Consider the following 21,322-nt stretch of genomic DNA (forward strand, 5'->3'; position numbering starts at 1 on the left):
ATGAAAATATTGTGTGTGTGAACTCTCATGCCAACGAGAGACAGTGGACTTGGTTTTTGTTTGCTGCCATATCTAAAACACAGCGCCTCAGGCAGGGCAGCATTCTCTCAGTCAGTAGGTAAGCTTGAACAATATCCAGGTATCTGGAGTTGGAAGTGCAGTGACCGTCCCAAGGTGATTAACAAAACGGGCCCTGGTGGTGGCAGACACAGTGCTATTTCCCCTCCCCAATACTGCTCCTCACATCCCCAACCCTACAGCCACCAACATATCGCTGCAGCGGTGACCTCCAGTCGGCAGGTGGAAGCAGTGGCGTGTGGCGCCGCTCTTGGGGCTCCCGGCTCGTTGTCGCAGGGAGCGTGTTCCGGGAGCGGACCAGGAGGAGCGGCCGCGAGGTAAGGCCTGGGGTGGGTGGCCGGGGGCAGGCCCGGCGGGAGTTGGGGTTGTAAAGGTGCAGGCCTCGGAGTGAAGCTGCTCCCGGTCGGGGGCGGGGTTAGGGAGTCGCTCAGGACCATCCCCCTTGATCCCGACATCCTCCCCCGCAGCCCACCCCACCCACACACTACTCCAACTGCTCACCACACCCCCACAACACCCTCACCCCCACCCCCACATACTCCCCGCCCACTCCCAACCTCACCCACAACACCACCACCCCCACATACTCTCCCCCCCACCCCCACATACTCTCCCCCCACCCCCACATACTCTCCCCCCCACCCCCACATACTCTCCCCCCCACCCCCACATACTCTCCCCCCACCCCCACCCCCACATACTCTCCCCCACCCCCACATACTCCCCCTCCAACCCCACCCCCACATATCCCCCCCCGACACCCACATCCCCCCCACCCCCACATTCACGCCCTGACCCCCACCCCCACATTCACCCCCACCCCCACATTCACCCCCACCCCCACATTCCCCCCCCGACCCCCACCCCCACCCCACATTCCCCCCCCGACCCCCACCCCCACCCCACATTCCCCCCCGACTCCCACCCCCACGCCCACCTCACATCCCCCCCCGACCCCCACCCCCACTCCCACTCCCACATTCCTCCCTCGACCCCCACGCCCATATCTCCCACATTCCTCCCTCGACCCCCACCCCCATATCTCCCCCCTCCCCCCACCCCCATATCTCCCCCCACATCCCCCCCCCGACCGCCACATCCCCCCCGACCCCCACCCCCACATTCCCCCCCACCCCCACATTCCCCCCCACCCCCACATTCCCCCCCCGACCCCCACCCTCACATTCACCCCCCCGACCCCCCCCCACCCTACATTCCCCCCCCCGACCCCCACCCCCGCCCCACATTTCCCCCCCCCGGACCCCCACCCCCACCCCCCCCGACCCCACATTCCCCCCCCGACCCCACATTTCCCCCCCCCACCCCACATTTCCCCCCCCCACCCCACATTCCCCCCCCACATTCCCCCACCCCCACCCCACATTCCCCCCCCCCCCTGGACCCCCACCCCCACATTCCCCCCCCCCTCCGACCCCGACCCCCACCCCCCCCACCCCCACCCCCAGATTCCCCCCCACCCCCACCCCCAGATTCCCCCCCATTCCCCCCCGACCCCCATTCCCCCCCGACCCCCACCCCCAGCCCACATTCCCCCCCCGACTCCCACCCCCACCCCCACATTCCCCCCCGACTCCCACCCCCACCCCCACATTCCCCCCCCGACTCCCACCCCCACCCCCACATTCCCCCCCGACTCCCACCCCCACATTCCCCATCCCCGACCCCCACCCCCACATTCCCCCCCGACCCCCACCCCCACATTCCCCCCCCGACCCCCACCCCCACATTCCCCCCCCGACCCCCACCCCCACATTCCCCCCCCCGACCCCCACCCCCACACCCCCCCCCGACCCCCACCCCCACATCCCCCCCCCCGACCCCCACCCCCACATCCCGATCCCGACCCCGACCCCCCACATCCCCCCCGACCCCCCACATCCCCCCGACCCCCCACATCCCCCCCCGACCCCCCACACCCCCCCGACCCCCCACATCCCCCCCCGACCCCCCACACCCCCCCCCGACCCCCCCGACCCCCCACACCCCCCCGACCCCCCACACCCCCCCCGACCCCCCACACCCCCCCCGACCCCCCACATCCCCCCCGACCCCCCACATTCTCCTCCCACTTCCCCTTGACCCCACACTCTGACCCCCACATTCTTCCCCCACATTCTTCCCCCACATTCTTCCCCCACATTCTTCCCCCACATTCTTCCCCCACATTCTCCACCCATCTCCCATTGACCCGAACATTCCCCTCCCCACTTTCCCTTGACCCTCACATTTTCCCTCCCCCACATTCTCCCTCCACCTCCCCTTGACCCCCACATTCTCCCTCCACCTCCCATTGACCCCCACATTCTCCTCCCCGTGACCCCCACATTCTGACCCTCACATTCTCCCCCCCCAACATTCGTCCCCATTTCCCCTTGACCCCCACATACTCCCCCATATTCTCCCTCCACCTCCCGCTGACAACTACATTCTCCTACCCACCTCCCTTTGACCACCACATTCTGACCCTCACATTCTCCCCCCAAATTCTCCTCCCCCCACCTCCACATTCTCCCCCCGCCTCCCACCTTCTCCCCCTCCGCCGATGACCCCCTTTCCTGAACTTCCTCCCCCTCTAGTCGCTCTTGATTCCTTTGTCAATTAAAATGGTAACTCACTCCTGAACATGTTCCCTGATGCAACTCAAACTGCTCCCTTAACAGTTTCAAGGTCTAACGGCTCTAAGGGAACAAATTTCTTCTTGTCTGAAATGAGAGACCCCCTTGTCATTAAACACTGTCCTTTGTTTCAAGGTTAAAGTTATGATCGAATCAGCTTTCATCGCCCTGTCAGGCAGCTCATTTCAGACCACGACATCTCAGTGAACAAAAACAGTTCTTATCTCCTCCTCTGCTTGTTTTGAAAGTGAAATTTGTGTCCCACACATGACTGATCCTCCTTCTGTTGGAAACGATTCTCCTTATTTATTCAATAATCAAAAACCCCTTGTGATTTTTAACACTTCTACTAACCACGCGATTCTGAGGAAAAGCCCTTGCTTTTTAGATCTCTGTGTAACTGAAGTCTCCCAACTTTAATACCGTTTTAATGAACTTCTTGTGCACCCTCTTTGATACCTTCCCATCCTTCCTAAAGTGTGGGGTCCAGAATTGACTCCAGACAGGGCCTGACAAGCGTATTGTAAAGGTTCAGCCTTTGCTGCATATTCTTTGATTAATGGTTTAGAGCGATATTGCGAAAAGGTGGGAGTTTGGGACTAGGTAATAGAACTGGCGAAGGTGTGATAGGCCATATGGCCCTTCTGCACTGTAGCAGTTCTGGGATGTGACCTGTGATCCTTTGTGGTTTTTTTTAAACTGTCTCAGCATGTTTTATTGTCTTTGATGATTTGCACACATTACTATCCTGTTGTTGATGTGCCCTGGTTAAGATTGTAGCACTTGCTTTTTTCTACTGTTCTCATTCTGAAATTTTGAGCAACTTCACAGGTTCTTTTTGCCTGCAATTCATCTGTCCCTTTACCAATTTGTCCATATTTTGTGAAGTCTGTTACTATCTTTCTCTTTGTTTACTATATTCTCAAATTCCGTGTCATCTACAGACTCTCAAATTATGTTGCACCCATGACTGGATTTTTAGTAATATCAAGATAAACAGAGGTCCTGATAATAAACCCTTGGAACCAGAACTGTATGCCTGTTTTTGGCTCTGGGGCACATTCACAGTTTGTTCCACATGCTGCTCTTATCTCTCTTTCTACTGGGTTCTAAGCCCATAACTTTTCCAGCTTCCTTCAATTCCAAAAAGGCATCATAGTCGTAGAGATAAACAGCGTAGAAACAGATCCTTTGGTTCAACCAGTCCATGCTGAACATACACCTAAACTAAACTAGTCGCACCAGCCTGCTCCTGGCTCGTATCCCTCCAAACCTTTCCTATTCATGTACTTGTCTAAGTGTCCTTCAAACGTCCACCACTACCTCAGGAAGTTCATTCCACATGCAAACCACGTTTCGTGTAAAAGAATTGCTCCTAATGTCCTGTTAAAATCTCTCTTCTCACTTAATATTGTGCCCCCTGGTCTTGAAACCCTCCACCCTAGGGAAAAGACACCTATCATTAACACTATCTATACCCCTTATGATTTTATAAACCTCTATAAGGCCAACTGTCAACTTGCTGCTCTCCAGTGAAAAAAGATCCAGCCTATCCAGCCTTTCTTAATAACTCAAACGCTCCATTCCTAGCAACATCCTGGTAAATCTCTTCTCAACCCTCTCCAGTTTAATTATATCCTTCTTATAATAGGGTGACCAGAATTGGACAGTATTCCAGAAGAGGCCTCTCCAAGGTCCTGTACAGCCACAACATGACTTCCCAACTCCAATACTCAAAGGACTGAGCAATGAAAGTATATTGAACCCAGAATCACAGAGTTGTTACAGTGCAGAAGGAAGCCATTCAGCCCATTGTGCTTGCACAGGTTCTATCCTCTAGTGCCAATCTTCTTCCTTTTCCCCATATCCCTGCACACCATTTCTATCCAACTGAAAGTGAAGTGTTAATTCTGTTCCTTCCTCCACGGATGCTTTTAGACCTGCTAAATTTCTCCAGTATGTTTTGTCTTTATTTCAGATCTCCAGCATTTACAGGAGTTTGCTTCTATTACTATACATCTCTCTCCAGTTTGAAAGCACCAGTTTAAGGACCATTTACAATCTGCTATCTGTCCCCTAGACAGCTTATGCAGGATTGTTATTTTTTTTCCCACGAAGCAATGGATAGCCATTTGTATTTATACAGAGAACATTTGGGAGTGGTGAAAGGACAAGGTTTCCCATCTTAAATTCCATCCTGCCATTCTCCAGCCCGGCGAATGCAGCAGAAGGGAGCGAGTTAACACAAGCTTCTGCTGTTGTTCCCACAGATGCTGTGCAGATGACACGGGCTGGATCATCATTTCTGACAGAGTCATGTCTCTGGTTTGCGGGGTGCTTCCAATAGTGTTTTTGTGCCAGTTGGTGCTGGGCACGGTGGGTGGATCTTCTGCCAGCGAGCCAGTCTCGGATGACTTGATCCTACTGTATGTACACCACGACGAGATTACACCCGGAAACTACACCTACATGTATCTTGAGGACGCTGGCCGACTTGTGTTGCAGATAGACAGTCACCGGGGCGACGCTGACCTCTACGTCTCCGACTCTACCCGACACCCCAGTTTCGATGACTACGAGTTGCAGTCTACGACTTGTGGCCCGGACTGGGTGGTAGTGCCCCCCAGGTTCCGCCGTCCGGTGGCTGTTGGTGTCTATGGGCACCCCTCGCACCCAGAGACCGAGTACGAGATAAAGGTTTACCTGGACCGAGGGGTGATAGAGGACCCCTTTGCTGAACTCTCCTATCCCACTGACAAGGGCACTGGCGATGGGACCCCTGGTAAGACAGTACAAGAGGAGAAGTCGGTAATGTGGACCATAATGATTGGGATTCTTAAGCTGGTGCTGGAGATCCTGTTTTGACGGTGTCCCCTCACAGCTTGTGTGTGATGTGGAAGGGAGGACAGCCATTTTCAGCTACAGTGCAATGGGACCTTTTCTGACCTCCATCCCTGCTCCTTCTCACGGCTTAGTTGAACTTATTGTTTCTTTGATTTCAATCGGTCAGTGGCCTGAGTGTAATTTTGAAGAAATGATTTGTATTTTCCTTTGTTCTGTCTGTGGTGGGATGCTCCAGACTTTGTTAATGTAACTTATTGTGTTATTACCAGGTGGGACACGAGCTCTTTTCTTTTGTAGGATACCCAATGGCCTGTATCCATTGTACCTATGTCCCATGATATGCCTTTTCTTTCAGTGAGGTGTCCATTCCCAGGATATCCCATCTCCAATGCCCCCTCCCTTGTTGTGCACACGCTATTACCTTGTGTGCAGTACTTTAAATTGTTTTGTGAGGCCTTCACTGGAGCTGTGTCTACAACTAGTGCTAGCACTTGTCTAGAGGAAACTTTGTCCATTTCTTTTCTATCCCATGGCCATTTCCTGAGATATACTCTCATTCTTTCTTTGCCACATTCATTTCCTGAGCTTCTCCCGTCCCCTATAGTAAGCCTGCGTTGTGGAATTACGTATCTAAACTTGCCTTGTTTTTGGGCATAAGTTCTGTCTCTTTGCACAATATCCATTCAGATTATGGTACAGGGATACTGTACATTTTGTACATGAACAGAGCAGCAGAATGATTCGCATGGTATGGGCATTGGTTTCTACTCGGATCCTGCAGAGCGATTCCTTTGCACTGTCCATATTATGCGAAAGTTAAAGACACTTAACAAATTGGAAATGGATATTTTTATAGAATCTGTTGGAATTATCATTCGTCAATGTGTGTTGCCTGATTGGCAGCTACTTATTTTTCATTCTTAGAGGCTGGAACCTGAGAGAAAATGAATGGTGATGGACATTCTTTTTGAGAATGAGCGTCAATAAACACGATGATTGCATTGACCCTGGAGCAGGGTGCCAGGTTTCTTAATTGGTTGACAAGGTTCATAGGACAAAGTGGGGAAATAAAAGTCATTGAAGACCCTAGTTTGAGTGTTGTCTAATAACCTGTGCTGAAACTTGTGGATGTCAAACAAAGAAGGGTCGTTCCTGAACTTGCTTTTATATTCCTACAGTGTCCCACAGTGCCTCATAGTCAATGAAGTACTTGTGAAGTGTAGCCAGTTTGTTCACAGCAAGGTCACACAGCCTGTGCTGCCTCTAGCTCCTCCTGCCTATCGCTCAGCTGTCTCAGTATGATTCTGTCTTGTCCCATGTTCACTAATCCAGTGAGGTTCGTCTGTGATATCCATTTTCCAACTACACGTAGACCAATCCCTCTGCTGCCTTAGTTAATGAATGGCCAGTTATTTTTCCACGGTATTGGTTAGGAGAGGAATGTTAGTTCAGACACCAGGATAATTTCCCTATTCTGTTAATAATCCCATGGAAATTTCGTAGGACATTAATTTAGCATCTTATTTGAAAAATGGTACCTCTGACAATGCAGTGTTTCCTTAATACTGCACTGGGATTGTGTACTAGCGTGGCAGGAACCTGTGACCTGACTGTGAGGCAAAGGTGCTGCCTACTGAACCAAGCAAGGCAAGCTAAAGATGTGGCCATCTCTCACTGTCTGAACTGAGAGATGTAGATAAACAATTTGGGAAGAGGCATTTGAAGTAACTGGTGTCCATTTAGTACTTTCAAAACAGTTTCTTTTACATAGTGGCATTTCAGAGAAGTGTCAGTGAACAAAGTGTGGACTGCAGTGGCTCAGGACAGCAGCTCACCACCACCTTCTCAAGGGCAACTAGGAACGTGCAGTAAATGCTGGCCTAGTCAGCGATGGCCATGTCCCAAGGGTGAATTAAAAAGAAAACCCATAAAACTATCATATAAGAATTTGGGTCAGATGACCAAGAAGTGTCATGACAGGGTAGAGAGAGAGATAGAGAGGAAAAGAATTGAGGGAGTAAAGACCCCAAGCGAACTAAACACAATTAGTTCCTTATGCCTGAACACAAGACTACTTCACCAGTAGTGATTCAATTGCAATTGAATTTAGATTTCTGAAAACAGATTCTCCTGCCAAATTGTTTGCTAAGTTGTGTTTTTAAGGAATGTGAAGACTATTCTCCATTGTGTTGAAGTTGTGGAATTTCAAAAACGTCGTTACCCAATTGGCTAACAGCTAGTTGCTTTGAAGGTAAGGTATTTGAAGATGGATAAAGGTCCAGTGTTCTTTGGCATGCAGCTTTCCGCTCTGTCGCTCAGACAGTAAGCCTGTATTTCTCATTAACAGTGCTAACCTTAAAGAATTAAAGATGATGAGTCAACCTGTCACTGACTCCTCTCACCACAAGGCTCCCAAGTGTCTTCCTTTCAAAAGAACAACCTGTCCTTATTTTTATTCCTGTAAAGTGAATGTATCACGTCTAGGAAATAACCAGAATTTAATATGTTTTTTTATTGAGATGTGAGTGGTGAGTTGAAATGATCAGTTCACCATGTGCATTGTTTGCTGACCACAGCACGATTTTGTGTGATGAATGTTAATTGTTTTGTGTAGAGGAATATCTTGCCAAACCCCCCTTCTTGATGAGTAAATGCATCTCCAGTTGAATAGCATGAGTCCACTCCAAGCTTGTACAGACGTAACTGGCTTCAATTTAGTGATTCAGAGCTAAAGGGGAATGGAATGTGGAGATTACAGGATTCCGAGAAGAAAGCAGCTAGAATTAAGATTAAAAATAGGAACAGGATTGGACCATACAACCTTTGGTCTTACATCTCCATCAGTAGAATCTTATACATGTGTACTGTTTCCCAAGTATCAACTCCTTCCCTGGCCCTAACAACAGTCTGACACTGTCAGTCTGTTCACAACGCTACATTTGATTCTGCGATAAGCTTCTGACCTTGCATCTGTGCCATCACGAAGATCGCCTATTTTCATCTCCACGACATCACTGCATTTCCCATTTCTGTGGCCACCTGTTGTTGAAACACTCATCTGTGTATTTGTACCACTGGACTTGACTATTCCAACACTGTCCTACACAATCTCCCACATTCTGTCATCTAAATTTCAGTTCATTCAAAACTACTGCCATGCCTTAACGTGCAAGTCCTGTTCTCCTCTTGTCCCTGTGCTAACTAACCTTGATTGGCTCTTGGTCAAATATTCTCTTGATTTTAAAGCTCTCGTCATTGTTTTCAAATCTCTCCATGGACTTTTCCCTTCCACATTCTATAATCTTCTTCAACCCAACTGGTGTCCAAGACATCCATGCTCTTCTAATCCTGGCCTTTGTGTGTTCCCAATTTTAATTACTCCACCGTCGGTGGCTGTGTCATCAGCTCCCTGGGCTAATGCTCTAGAATTCCCTCACTTTCAGCTTTCTACCTCCCACCTTCCTTTTTCTTCTTTAAGACACTTAAAACTTCCCTCTGTTTGAGCTTTCAGTTGTTTGTCCTACAAGCTCCTTCTGTTTTATAATACTTCTGTGAATGCTTTGGGACATGTAATTATGTTAAATGTGATGCGTCAGCTTAGCAACTGCACTTTCTCAGTGGTTAAAGCAAACAAGTAGTCTTACTTCATCTAGTGGCTTTTATTAACTACAAGACACACTGCAGAAATTCACCAAAGATCCTCAGACAGCTCCTTCCAAGCCCACGACCACTTTCATCTAGAAGGACAAGGGCAGCAAATACACCTTCAAGTTGCCCTGCAAGTCACTTACCATCCTGACTTGGAAATATATCGCAGTTCCTTCACTATCACTGGGTCAAAATCCTAGAATTCCTTCCCTAACAGCATTGTGGGTCAACCCACAGCAGGTGGAATGCAGCAGTTCAAGAAGATAGCTCACTACCACCTTTTCCAGGACAAATAGGGACAGGCAATAAATGCTGGCCGACCAGCAATACCCACATCCCACAAATAAATAAATATAAAAAAGATTAAGTAAGTGACCCTGATCGAACTTCACAAGTGGAAACATCTCACTATTCCCCTTTATAACCTAGGACCCAGTCTGATTGTCCCCTTCTATCCCAATGTTGCTATAAGAAATGGTGAGGGAACGAAGGGTAGATGAGAATGTAAATTGCGCAAGTCCTTATTTGGAAGATCCAGTGGCTTTTATTGTTAAATTCCATGATTTGGTAATTGACAGAAGTGCTAGAAGCAAATAAATAGTTTTACACAATGAGTTCTTGTGGTCTGGAATTTGTTGCCTGAATGAATGATAGAGGCTAATTCAGTGGTAATTTTCAAAATGGAATTGAATAAATACCTGAAGGAGAGAGAATTGCTGGATCATGGGGAAAAGCAGCAGTGTAGGACTAATTGGGAAAAATCAAAAACTCAACAAAAGTATGTTGAACTGAATGACCGACTCTTGTGTTGTGAGATTCTGAGAGTTTTCAATAGTACATGGAAAATGTAATGAGGGAGACCGATTGAAGCATTGCATGCGGACCCAAGCTACTGTGAAATGCAGTTTTGAGGACATTAAGTTAAAAAGTTTGGACTCTCTGACCTTAATTTTTATTTTGTTATTATAACCACATTCCTTTAATAATTCACTCCCTCATCATCCAGGATAATCATCCACTTGAACCTGCCTACATCAGGAAGTTTTCAGATTTAGCCTGCAAACTCTGGAACAATTATGACAGTGTGGGGCTGGATGAACCCAGCAGGCCAAGCAGCATCTTAGGAGCACAAAAGCTGACATTTCGGGCCTAGACCCAAGGGTCTCGGGTCCAGCTCCAAACTTTATCTCGGATTCTCCAGCATCTGCAGTTCGCATTATCTCTGAACTCTGGAACAGTTGTCAGTTTTTGAGGTTTTCAATTGACATTCAGTTATTATTTTGAACAGAAAGTTCTGGATTTCCACTGTCTGTTGTGTGAAGTATGTAAAGCTTATCATATCAGCCATGATCTTGTTGAATGGCATAGCAGCTGGGGGTGGGCTGAATGGCCTACTCTGGTTCCTATTTCTAAGTAGTGCTTCCTGATCAGGCTAAGATAAATAAGGTTACAATGACCAGATGATCTGTTGTGTGTTGGTTAAGGGATAAACATAATCCTTCCCTGCATTTCTTCAGTGTTTTGTGTTGGGATCCTTTAGCCAAGAGGACCTGAATTTGATATGTCAACTAAAAGGCACTACCTCCAAATTAAACTGATTGACGAAAGATCTAGAAATGGCATCAGTGCACATCTTTTCCAAGTGGTTAGGTTTTAGAATGTTCTGGTAGGCTGATAGACACAGATCCAATTGTAGTCGTCCAAAAGGTATTTTATAAATACTCGAAATACTTAATTTTTTAGATATGGGGTAAGATCAGGGAGTGGAAATAACTGGATTACTGTGTAGTTTCCTATTGTTTTACCGCTTCCAATGTGGAACTTGCATGTATAATGTTCAATCTCAGAGTGCAGTCTGTGGTTGGGAGTGTTCTGAGTATTGCTCTGAACGAATAGAACACAAATGAGGAATGAGATACAACCTCGTGTCTTCTGTCACACTCTCCCTCAGTCACTGAAGGATCCATGCCAGACATAGTGTTGACACCGCATGGCGTTTCCCTCATCTGTTTATTTAAAGTTTTTCAAAGTTACCATGGTTCAGTAAATAACATGAGATTGAGCAACTGGCTGTATATAACAATACAATGATGACAGGTGCTTCAGGAAACAGAGTAAGTCACAAGTGAACACAATGCAGGTCCAGGGAAACAATACCATACAATGTGGGAGAAATCCGAAATGGAACGAATCACAATCTTGGAGAGATAGGAGACATGGGAGATTTAGCAAAATATACCAGAAATGATACATTTCAGTTACTAGATTTAATCAGAGAAGGTTCAGGACAGATTTAATAGAGATGATCAAAATAATGAGGCATTTTGAGGAAGTAAGTAAGTAGAAATCTTTTCCATGGCAGGATCAGTAAACAGGGCAAAGCTTTAAGGTAATTGGCAAAAGAGTGAGAGGGAAGGTAGAAAAGATTTTACACAGTCATCTGGAATGTGTTACCTGAAAGGTGGAAATAGATTCAGTTGTAATTTTCAAAAGGGAACTGGATTATTGCTGGGAAAGTAGAACTTTGCAGGGCTGCAAGGAAGAAGCTGGTGACTTGGGCTTCAGATGCTGCTAAACTGCAAACAGTTTCAGACTCTAGACATATTTGATACAAATTGGTAAGGGAAAGCGCATTGTGGTTGGAAGAATGATCGAAATAGGATAAGGAGCAGATAATGGGCCATGGACCATTTACTGTGATAATGTATGATCTGCTTCAACTCACACTTGGTAGATATGGGCCCCTCAAATTTAGTTCCCAACGAGTGCTAACCAGTGTTCCTTGTATACTGTCTGCCGGAGGTAATCATAGAATCATATAGCATGCCCAAAGGACACTTTGGTCAAATTCATCTGCACCAACCAGAAATCCCATTCTGACCAAGTTCCATTTGCCAGCATTTGGCCCATATCCCTTCTTATTCCTATACGCGTCCAAATGCCTTTTAAATGTGATAGCTCATTCCATACATGCCTCACCCCCTGCTTGAGTTATAAGAAATGGGAAGGATCTAGTGTTCTCCAAAGCTGAGCAGATTTTAGCTCCTTTTGTCTGAGTAAACCTACTGGAAACACCATAGTACCTTGATTAGCATGAATGTGCAAATGCCAATAGGTATAACACATGTGGATAGTTGTGTGTGTGTCTCTGTACAGAATGCAGGTGAAGGTTTAGAGCGGAATTGTAAATTCTTCTTTACAGGAGCAAAGACAGGACAATGGTATTACTTACTGGTACATGATAATACACCGTACAGTACATTTTTATAAAAATGACGAAAAAAGCTAAACAAATAGCTAAAGAACATAAACATGCAGTAAATAAATTACCAATAATTTACAAGTAATGAAATGCTGGTTTAAATTTCAAATCCAGTTGAATGAGATGATCTTATTAGGATTACCTCAGAGACTGCCAAGAGAAATGAAATAAACTGTGTTTCCAGCTGGACAATTTCTTCCTTTCTTCTGCAACAGATTGTGTTTGTATTTTTTTGTTCTGGCACTGTACTATTCCTTCATCTCTGGGACATGGATCAGAATTCTGATGGTAACAACTTGCCAGATCCTAGTAGAACATAATCCAAACAGATCAGTGATCTGTAATCTCCCATTACCCTGCAACTTTCTGAAATCTCTGCATTCCTCTGATTCAGCGATTCTTGAACAACTCAGACAATTTTTTGCCTGATCATTGGTGATTGTACCAAAGTCTGGAGTTCCCTCCCTACCTCTCATCCCGGTGGATTCTTTAAGATTCTGGTGTTAAATCCTATCTTCTCGTGTATCACTTCTTTGACAACAATCTGAGAAGTGTCTTCGGATATTTTACTGTGTTAAAGATGCAATCTAAATGCAGGTTTTTTTTTTGAAACATCATCTTTTTGCCAGTAGGATCCAGAAAAGCCATGGATAGTGTAGTCATACTGTATGTCTAAAGTATGTGTCAAACCAAAATTGCTTCTCACCGATGTAAAACTTTATAAGTTCTGGGTGAAGCTCCAAACCTGATTCTAAAATTGGCCTTTATATCTACAGACGAATGATTAGACCTTCCAGTGAAATTTGATATTGGCAATATTTTATTAAAGCTACTGTGATACTGAAACACTTAAAATTCTTGGAAGTATTACCAATGCGGAAGCTAGATTTTGGTTTATTATGTTAATACTTTTGAAAGATATTGAAATATATATTTAAGCCCTCAACTGTCATTGGACTACACAGGATATACAGCCCAGAAACAGTCCATGCAGGTGCTTAATTTGTACTCAAGCCTTCTGCCATCTTTCATCATCTTTTCCAAATCTTAATTCTCTATTCCCTTCACTTTCATATGTTTGCCAAGCTTCTCTGAAAACTATCTGTAATATTTTAGACCATAAGAAACAGCAGGCCCCTCGAGCCCGCTGCACCATTCAACAGCATTGTGACTGATCCAAAATTTTCCACACCCACTTTTCTGCACTTTCCCCGTAACCCTTGACTCCTGGACTGATCAAGAATCTATCTATCTCAGCCTTAAATTGGTGCCCTTTATTCTGAAACTATGGACTCTGGTCCTAAACTCTCCCATGAGGGGAAACATCCTCTCAGCATTTACCCTGTCAAGTCCTTTAAGAATGCCAGATGAATACTATATGATCACCTCTCAATCTTCTAAAGTCCAGTGGGTGGAGTTCGAACCTTTTTAGCCTTTGCTCATAAGAGAATCCCTCCATACCAGGGATCATCTTATCCAACCTTCTCTGAACTGCTTCCAATGAAATGATATCTCTTCTTAAATAAGGGAACCAGATCTGCTCACAGTACTGCAGACGTGGTCTCACCAGCACGATGTACAGTTACAGTAAGATTTCCCGACTCTTATACTCCAATTCTCTTCAACTACTCTCCTGGGGTAAGGCCTTCCATATAATTAAGACTGGTTGTGTAAAGAGATTTTTTTTCCAAGTTTCCTATTGAATTCCTTAGTGACTATATTTGTATTGATAGCCTCTTGATTATGCTCTCACACAATTTGTTCGAGTTGAGGATGAGTAAACATCTGCGTGATAAATGCTGGAGTAAAGTGAAGAAGTGAAAAAATTTCCACTTCAGAATAATACGCACCAGAACAAATGCTGACCTAATTACAATGAGACATTAATCACCTGATTCTACCTTTCATGTTGTTGGAACAGTCATTAAAACTCATACAGCACATTTCACAAGCTCACACTGTTCTAAAACCAATGGAATACCATTGCTGCAGCGTTGTTACTATTGTAGCACACAAGAAGTTCCACAAGCAACAATTCACTAATACTCAGATAATATGTTTTAGGTGTTGGTTGAGGGATAAATATTAGCCAGCGGAACTCCCCTAGTCGTTTTTGACCAATACCAGGGGATGTATTTTAATGGCTGCAACAGAGAAATGACAGACTTCAGATGAACATCTCCTTTGATTGATGGCACCTCTGACCATTCTTCTTACTGCAGTGGTGTCTCTGTCTGGATTATGTGTTCAAGGCTGTGGAGTAGAGCTTGAACTCATAACTTTGTGACTCGAGTGGGAGTGATATAGTTACTGAGGAAGGGGCTAAATAAGAGAATGATCCAGAGGGCTTGAAGCAGAAAAATGGTTCAAAAATGGGAGTAAGGCGATTAAAATAGCTGGATCCAGTTAAAGACTTGATTGAATTACAACATTTAAAAGGCATCTGGATGGCTAAATGACTAGGAAGGGTTTAGAGGGATATGGGTCAAATGATGGCAAACGGGACTAGATTTATTTAGAATATCTGGTCGGCATGGGCGAGTTGGACCAAGGGTCTGTTTCCATGTTGTGTAAGTCTATGACTCTATAAAAGGAGGGGAAAAAAAAGCATAATTTCTTTAAGGTCCTAAAGTGCTTTGCAGCGAGTGAAGTGAGTTTTGTAATATGAAAAATTCTAAATTCAGTAAGAACATCGTAACCTCCGTTGTAGAACCCCTTGAGAAAATGAAACAAAAGCCATGTTAAAATTTCAGTTATTAGTAACTTAAGCCTCAGAGGTTATATTTCAGTTGTTTCTTGGCAGCAGTGACAATCCTGGAATAAAACATTAACTTCCTTTTCTAAGATCTTCCAATGTTGTTGGCCCAACATGCTGCAGTTATTTGGTTGTAGCGTAGCTTACGAGGCAGTGTGTTTTTTTTTTCATTCATATTTACTTGGGAAAACCAAGGGGAAAAGACTGAAAAGATGATATAAGACTTGGCCCAGTAGTTGATAGTGATGGCTGTCAATGGTTTGATTGAGTGGGAAGAAAAGCAGCAAATGGAATTCAATCAGAAGTGCAAGGTTAAGCACTTGGAGAGGCCAAACAAAGTAAAGGAATACATAAACAGGAGAGATTGACAAGGATCAAACAAATGAGAGATCTTGGAGTGTATGTTCACAGGTCCCTGAAGGCAGTAAAGAAGGCGTATGGGATGTTTACCTTCACTGAGTAAAATATTGAGTATCGGGGATGTAGTGCTAGAACTACATAAGACATTGGGTGGGCCATAGCTGGGTTTTTGTGCATGGTTCTGGTCATCACATAATAGGAAAAATACAATTGCTGTAGAGAAAGACCAGAGGATATTGACAAGAATGGTGTCTGTAGTGACTGTAACAAGGTCAGCCAGGTGGACCTCATAGGATGAGGTCCCTGATCAGGGCTGTTACTCTGGTCCAATCAGAGAGCCCTGGCTGACAGATAAGGAGTGTCGGAGCCCACTTGTGGCACAGTGGTGGTGTCAGTAACCTTGGATCAAGAGACTTGGGTTTGAGGCCCACCTGTTCCAGTGATGTGTAATAACATCTCTGAATAGCTTAAGTAAAAATAAGAACAGGTGTCAGAGGTTCTGTTCACTCTGAGAGCTGGCTCTGAGGGAGCTGGATCAATGTCAGGGACTCTCTGTGCGTAAGTAAAAGATGACTTGTTGCTGGGATACCGGTCTCCGTGGAGTTATTCCAGTGAGAGAGAGTGTTAGAACCTGCAGCGTTGAGGAAACATTGGATAAAGCCAGAGGAGTTTGAGGGTGGTGTTAATTGAGGTGTAACAATAATGAGGGGGTTTGGGGAGAGGTCGAATACCAGGGAGCACATATTTAGAACATTAATATAGGAACAGGAGTGGACATTCAGCCCCTCAAACCTGCCCCATCATTCAATGAGATCTGATCCACCCTGGGCCTCAAGCATTAGGATCAGAGAGGACAGGAGGGAAAACTCTTTATCGAGGAGAATGGTGGGTGTCTGGAATTTGCTGTCCGGTATGGTGGTTGAAGCAGAACTCTTTAACTAAGTTAAAGGTGCTGTAGAAATGCAAGTTGTAGTTGTGATTTCATACAAATCTAGCTACTTCCGAAAGCAGTTGAGAGTAAACCAAGTTAGTGTAGCACTAGAAGCCAGACAGCAATAGATGCCATGTTTCATTCCCTAAAAGAGAGATTGTTGAACAAGAGGCTTTCTAAGCAATCTAACAGCTTCATGGCCACTTCACTGATACTATCTTTTGAATTCTGGAATTTCACTGGTAGAAGCTGGACTGGAACAAAGAAATTGCTTGGCAATAAAAGGGGAAACTCTATCTGATGCATCCTCTGTCATCCTGATTAGCATGCAATACAATGAGAGCAGAGTTATTGATTAATTAGTGATTAATCTCCATCAGTGAGTTTCCAACCTCACATTCCAGATTGTCCCACATTAAGAAACATCCTCTGGTAGCCCGATTAACAGACTGAGTTTCACTCGTGTTACTATCCTGTTGTTAAGTGTGTGATTACACTTAATGTGTAATCAACTTTCTGGGCAGAAAGTAGGCATTTACAACAGAAAGGAGATGTCATGTACATATTTCTATTTTATACCAATCTCCCTGCTCCCATAAAAAGGTGTTAAACTAAATTGGATTATTTCCTAAACAGAACACCCTGCAGTTTTACAAACTGCATCTTGTAAAATACAGAAAGGCTGCTTCATGTGTCCAAAATTGTTTGTTTCTCTCCTCTTCCTCACCCCCATCCACTGGCTTGTTGTTGTGAGACTGGAGTCACGTGAACCCTCAGTAGTTAAAGATGGTTGCCATATTCTTTAAAGACAAAGGGAATCCATCTGAGTTTTTAAAACATTTTCATAGCTTGTGATCTTTCTACATTTAAAAAAGTAAAACTGAATTCAAGATCTCAAATTTCCGTCATAGGGATTTGCACTCCTGCTGGTTGAATTACTAGTATGATAAAATAACTGCGACACCAGACCACCCTTTACTAAACCACTCCGCGCTCTCTCCAACCTGCTTCCATTTTGCGTGACACTGCAGACTGGAATTTCCTGGTTTTTATCACTTTCATAACATCAAAGTAAATGGAAGCCAATTCCGACACAATGCAACTATATAAAGTACAGGAACATTCAATGTCAAAAGTCATTCTGAAATCCAAAACAAAAAGGGTTGGCCAAGCCAAAAAAAAGTGTTTTTATAGAACTGAACAACATTCTAAGGACTACTAGCTTGAGTCTTGAGAGGAGAATCTGTGTCTGGTCTGAAATGGGTTCTGAGTGTCAATCTTGGAGCTATGGGACAGAGAAAGAAAACAACTTCAGAATTGCTAAAGGCAGTTCCTAAGGGGATGGAGAAGGAGAAAAGAGCAAACAAAGAATTACTGAATGAGGCCAGAAATATAAGGGAACTCATATTTTATCAAAGGAAGACAAATGGAGTTCTTTAGTCACGTTCTCTGTGCAGGCAGGTTATTAACACAGGAAGGATGAACAGATGAAGAGCAAGAGGTCGACCATGAACAAAGTGGCGAGACAACACCAAAGTGATAATGGGAACTGCAGATGCTGGAGAATCCAAGACAATGAAATGTGAGGCTGGATGAACACAGCAGGCCCAGCAGCATCTCAGGAGCACAACCAAAGACTTGTTTCAGTTGAACTTCCACAACAAGAGAATCCAATGTTGGATGATTGGTGGCTTTGAAGAGCATGGTCATCAGAACCCTGCAATGACCAGTCTGTACAAACAAACACATCGTGACCAATAGCATCAGCAGACCTATGCCCCCACCCAATATCTTATGGAACTCTGACAGACAGTGTCAGCATAGGCCAAATCATGGAAAATTTGACATTCCAAGCCCAACTCTGCCAGGGACTGCCTCCTGTGCACCACCTTCCTGGGTTGATCTGTATGCAACAAGGAGTAGGAACCTCCATCCCATCAGTTTGGTGTGAATTCTGTTCCGAATCCCAGAGGTGAAAGTCCAGTACATTAAAGTGCCCCAAGCAGAATGTGCATTATACATAGCTGAGCATGGACTTGAAGGATTATATTTGGTGCTAAAGAATTCGTCACTTGTTGACCAAAAATTGGCCCTTAGTTAACAAGAATATTAATGTTGAGTTCACTATGTACAGATTTTATAATATAACTCTCACTTCAGGATCAGGAAGAGTCCATTCCAATCTACTGTCTGGGGAATTCACTCCTCCTTATGTTCTGACTGGGAGCCCGGGCCCTGCGACTCCTTTGACCTGAGGGGTAGGCTACAATCCGGGATTGAGCAGGTCGTACTAGTGCCTGTCTCCTCATCTCTGCCCCAATCTCCGTCAGGGTCTCAACCGGAGAGCTCTGCAGCCGCTGGAAGAGACTCTGGTGAGTCACCAGCTTCTCCTGACAGCTGAAGGTCACTGCGTTTCCCACATCGACCTTCATTTCTCGGGAGAAGCCGTCCGAGGTACCGTCAAAGCAGCGGCCGATGGCAATCTCCTTGGCCAGCCTGGGGTTCTGATCAGTGACCGTATAGATTCCGTAGTTGTGGCCCAGTGGATCCACGGGGGCCAGCATGCTGAAAGCCGATGTCTCATTGTTGATGGCCAAGGGGGGGTGTCGGCGCAGGTACTCTTGCAACAGGTTGTTGATCCCAGTTCGCCGGCAGCTGCCCTGGGGGATCACAGTCACCAGAGTGCGGTCAACCGAGCTTTGGTCAAACAGCATGCCCCCGCATTTGAACTCGAGGCATGCAGCCGAAACATTGTGATTGCTCATATCTCGGACACTACGGGCATCCCGGATACCGTACAGCTGACCCACTGTTTCTGGGTGAGTGCCCCCAGCGTTGCGCGACCTCACCATGACCTCCAGCGGCCCGTTGACTTTGACTTTGATGTAGCAAGCCCTGAACTCCTGAGGATTGGGCCACCAGGAGAGATAGTTCCCCGTCCAACTGGTCAAGTCATTCTCCTCGAAAGGAACCACATTGTACTCATATTTGTCCTTCTCCACTTTGTAGAACCTGAAATGATTGGCTGAGACTGGGGCTTCTTCACACTCTTTTACATCTTGGTAGGCATATATTGGCCCATTGGTCTCATCGATGTTGTTTGCATTGGGCTTTGCAAGATTAATTTTGAAAGCAGTTTTCTTCAGTTGCTCATCCTCATGGTCCGACCTTCTGTAGTCCAGCTTCCCCAGGAAGGGCTGAGACACTCCGATGATGTTGGGGTTCATTTTTGGGCTCGAGGCAGCGGCCTCTAGCTCCTCTGCACCCAAGGTGGCTGTAACGTAGGCTGTGTAAGCATCTGGCCTGACTGCATCACAGAAAGCAGGCAGGCAGGCTCCATTAGGCCCGGTTATGACACTGTCAAATCGGCCCCATGCTCGTGGATTGGCTGTGTACCCTGGCAAAGGTTCCAGGTTGATCAGAGTTACCACCACTCCCTCTAGCTGCTCACTGGGCAAGAACTTCTCACTCATGTAGGCCCTGACTTTCACATAGCAGCGCCTACCTTCCGGGACATCCAGATTGAAAAGACGGCGCTCCCGGATCTCCATGTTACCGATAAGGAATGTCCTCTCCTCGCGTTTGTTGCGCTTTTTCTTCTCAATATGGAAGAGACTCTCTTCCTCCCAGAACCCGGTGTCTGGGTTCAAGGACCACAGCTTCATCTTCTTCACATGCTCCGGCATCTTAATGCTGGCAGTGTCGAGGTAGACCTTAACATTGGACGCTTCGATGACCTCGTTCGATAACTCCTCCCGGAAATCAGCCGAGAACATGCCGTAGGTCCTCAGAGGTAGAATGTCTCCCTCTTCATTGATAAAGTTCAGGTCACTTGATGCAGTCATGGCGAGAGTGATGTTCCTTGGGTCCAGAAAGGTCACACTGGCCTTGACCTTCCCTCTGTAACTTTCCCCGTTGCTTCGGTGGAAAGAATTGGGTGCAATTTCTAGCTTTCCAATTGTGTCTTCACCTTCCATTTCTCCCAACGGAATGGAGACACCTTTGGTGGAGTCAATCTCAATTGGCTTGGATTTCCTCAATAACTTAACCTCAAAATACACATCCCCGCTCTTCCGGTCAAAGGGAAAGACTTTAACAGTGTCGACAAATTTGTTTGACTTGTCGATAAACTGGACAACAAGCCTTTCTGTTTCCTGAGGGACCTGTATAGTGAAGGTCCCCTTGTAGCCTGTCAGGCCAACTTTCTCATTACCCACAAAGATGTGTCCAAATCGCAGTGGCTCGCCATTATCTGCTGCCACTGCCCTCCCTCTGATCAATACCTTGGGCTCCAGGCACTTCTTGCAGCTGCAGCTTGCTACTACCTTGATGGGAAGGGTGTATCCCTGACACGCAATCTCCACGTCCTTCATACGCTTCACTCCACAGCAGTACCTCGTGCTGTCCTTGCAACGCAGGTCGAAGTTCAGGTTGCCAGCACACCGAGTGTTGGGACACTTCCCGACATTGTAGTGAAAGGATTTGGTTGCTTTCTGGAAACAGTTCTCTGGCAGTTTGATGAAATGCTGCAGTGGCTCTGACTTGCAATTTCGTCGCCCTTTGGCTAAAGAGAGAGATGAACACAAAAAGTGACTAGATTAGTCAAAAATGATCTTGAGTCCATGCTGCTGTTGTTCTACACACTTGTTCCCATCCCTGTTCTCAGTCCCTATCCCTATTCTTCTATTCCTCTCTCCCTCATGCATGTATCCAGTTTCCCCTTCAATGAACTCTACAGAATTCCCGGTAACCCACTTACTGTAGGAGTGAATTCTATATTTTCCCTACCCGCTGAGTGAGGAAGTTTT

The 21,322-nt window shown here is 45.9% G+C and overlaps 2 protein-coding genes across 4 annotated transcripts in view; one reads left to right on the top strand and one right to left on the bottom strand.

Moving 5' to 3' along the window:
* Positions 1-297: 297 nt before the first annotated feature.
* On the top strand, positions 298-6,647 carry c30h6orf120 (chromosome 30 C6orf120 homolog). Its single transcript, XM_059638504.1, has 2 exons — positions 298-395; positions 4,985-6,647. The coding sequence occupies exon 2, from the start codon at positions 5,031-5,033 to the stop codon at positions 5,577-5,579; it is 549 nt and encodes a 182-aa protein (XP_059494487.1). The 5' UTR covers positions 298-395; positions 4,985-5,030; the 3' UTR covers positions 5,580-6,647.
* A 2,594-nt stretch (positions 6,648-9,241) lies between these two features.
* Positions 9,242-21,322, bottom strand: part of cilp2 (cartilage intermediate layer protein 2) — a 46,286-nt gene continuing 34,205 nt past the window's right edge. For all 3 annotated transcript variants that reach the window (XM_048559896.2, XM_048559898.2, XM_048559895.2), the window contains one exon: positions 9,242-21,078. In XM_048559896.2, coding sequence (XP_048415853.1) covers positions 18,698-21,078 — 2,381 coding nt within the window. In that variant the 3' untranslated portion in view covers positions 9,242-18,697. The remainder of the gene's footprint in view (positions 21,079-21,322) is intronic.

This window comes from Stegostoma tigrinum, chromosome 30 (assembly GCF_030684315.1).
Source record: "Stegostoma tigrinum isolate sSteTig4 chromosome 30, sSteTig4.hap1, whole genome shotgun sequence".
In the NCBI taxonomy this organism is placed as follows: domain Eukaryota; kingdom Metazoa; phylum Chordata; class Chondrichthyes; order Orectolobiformes; family Stegostomatidae; genus Stegostoma; species Stegostoma tigrinum.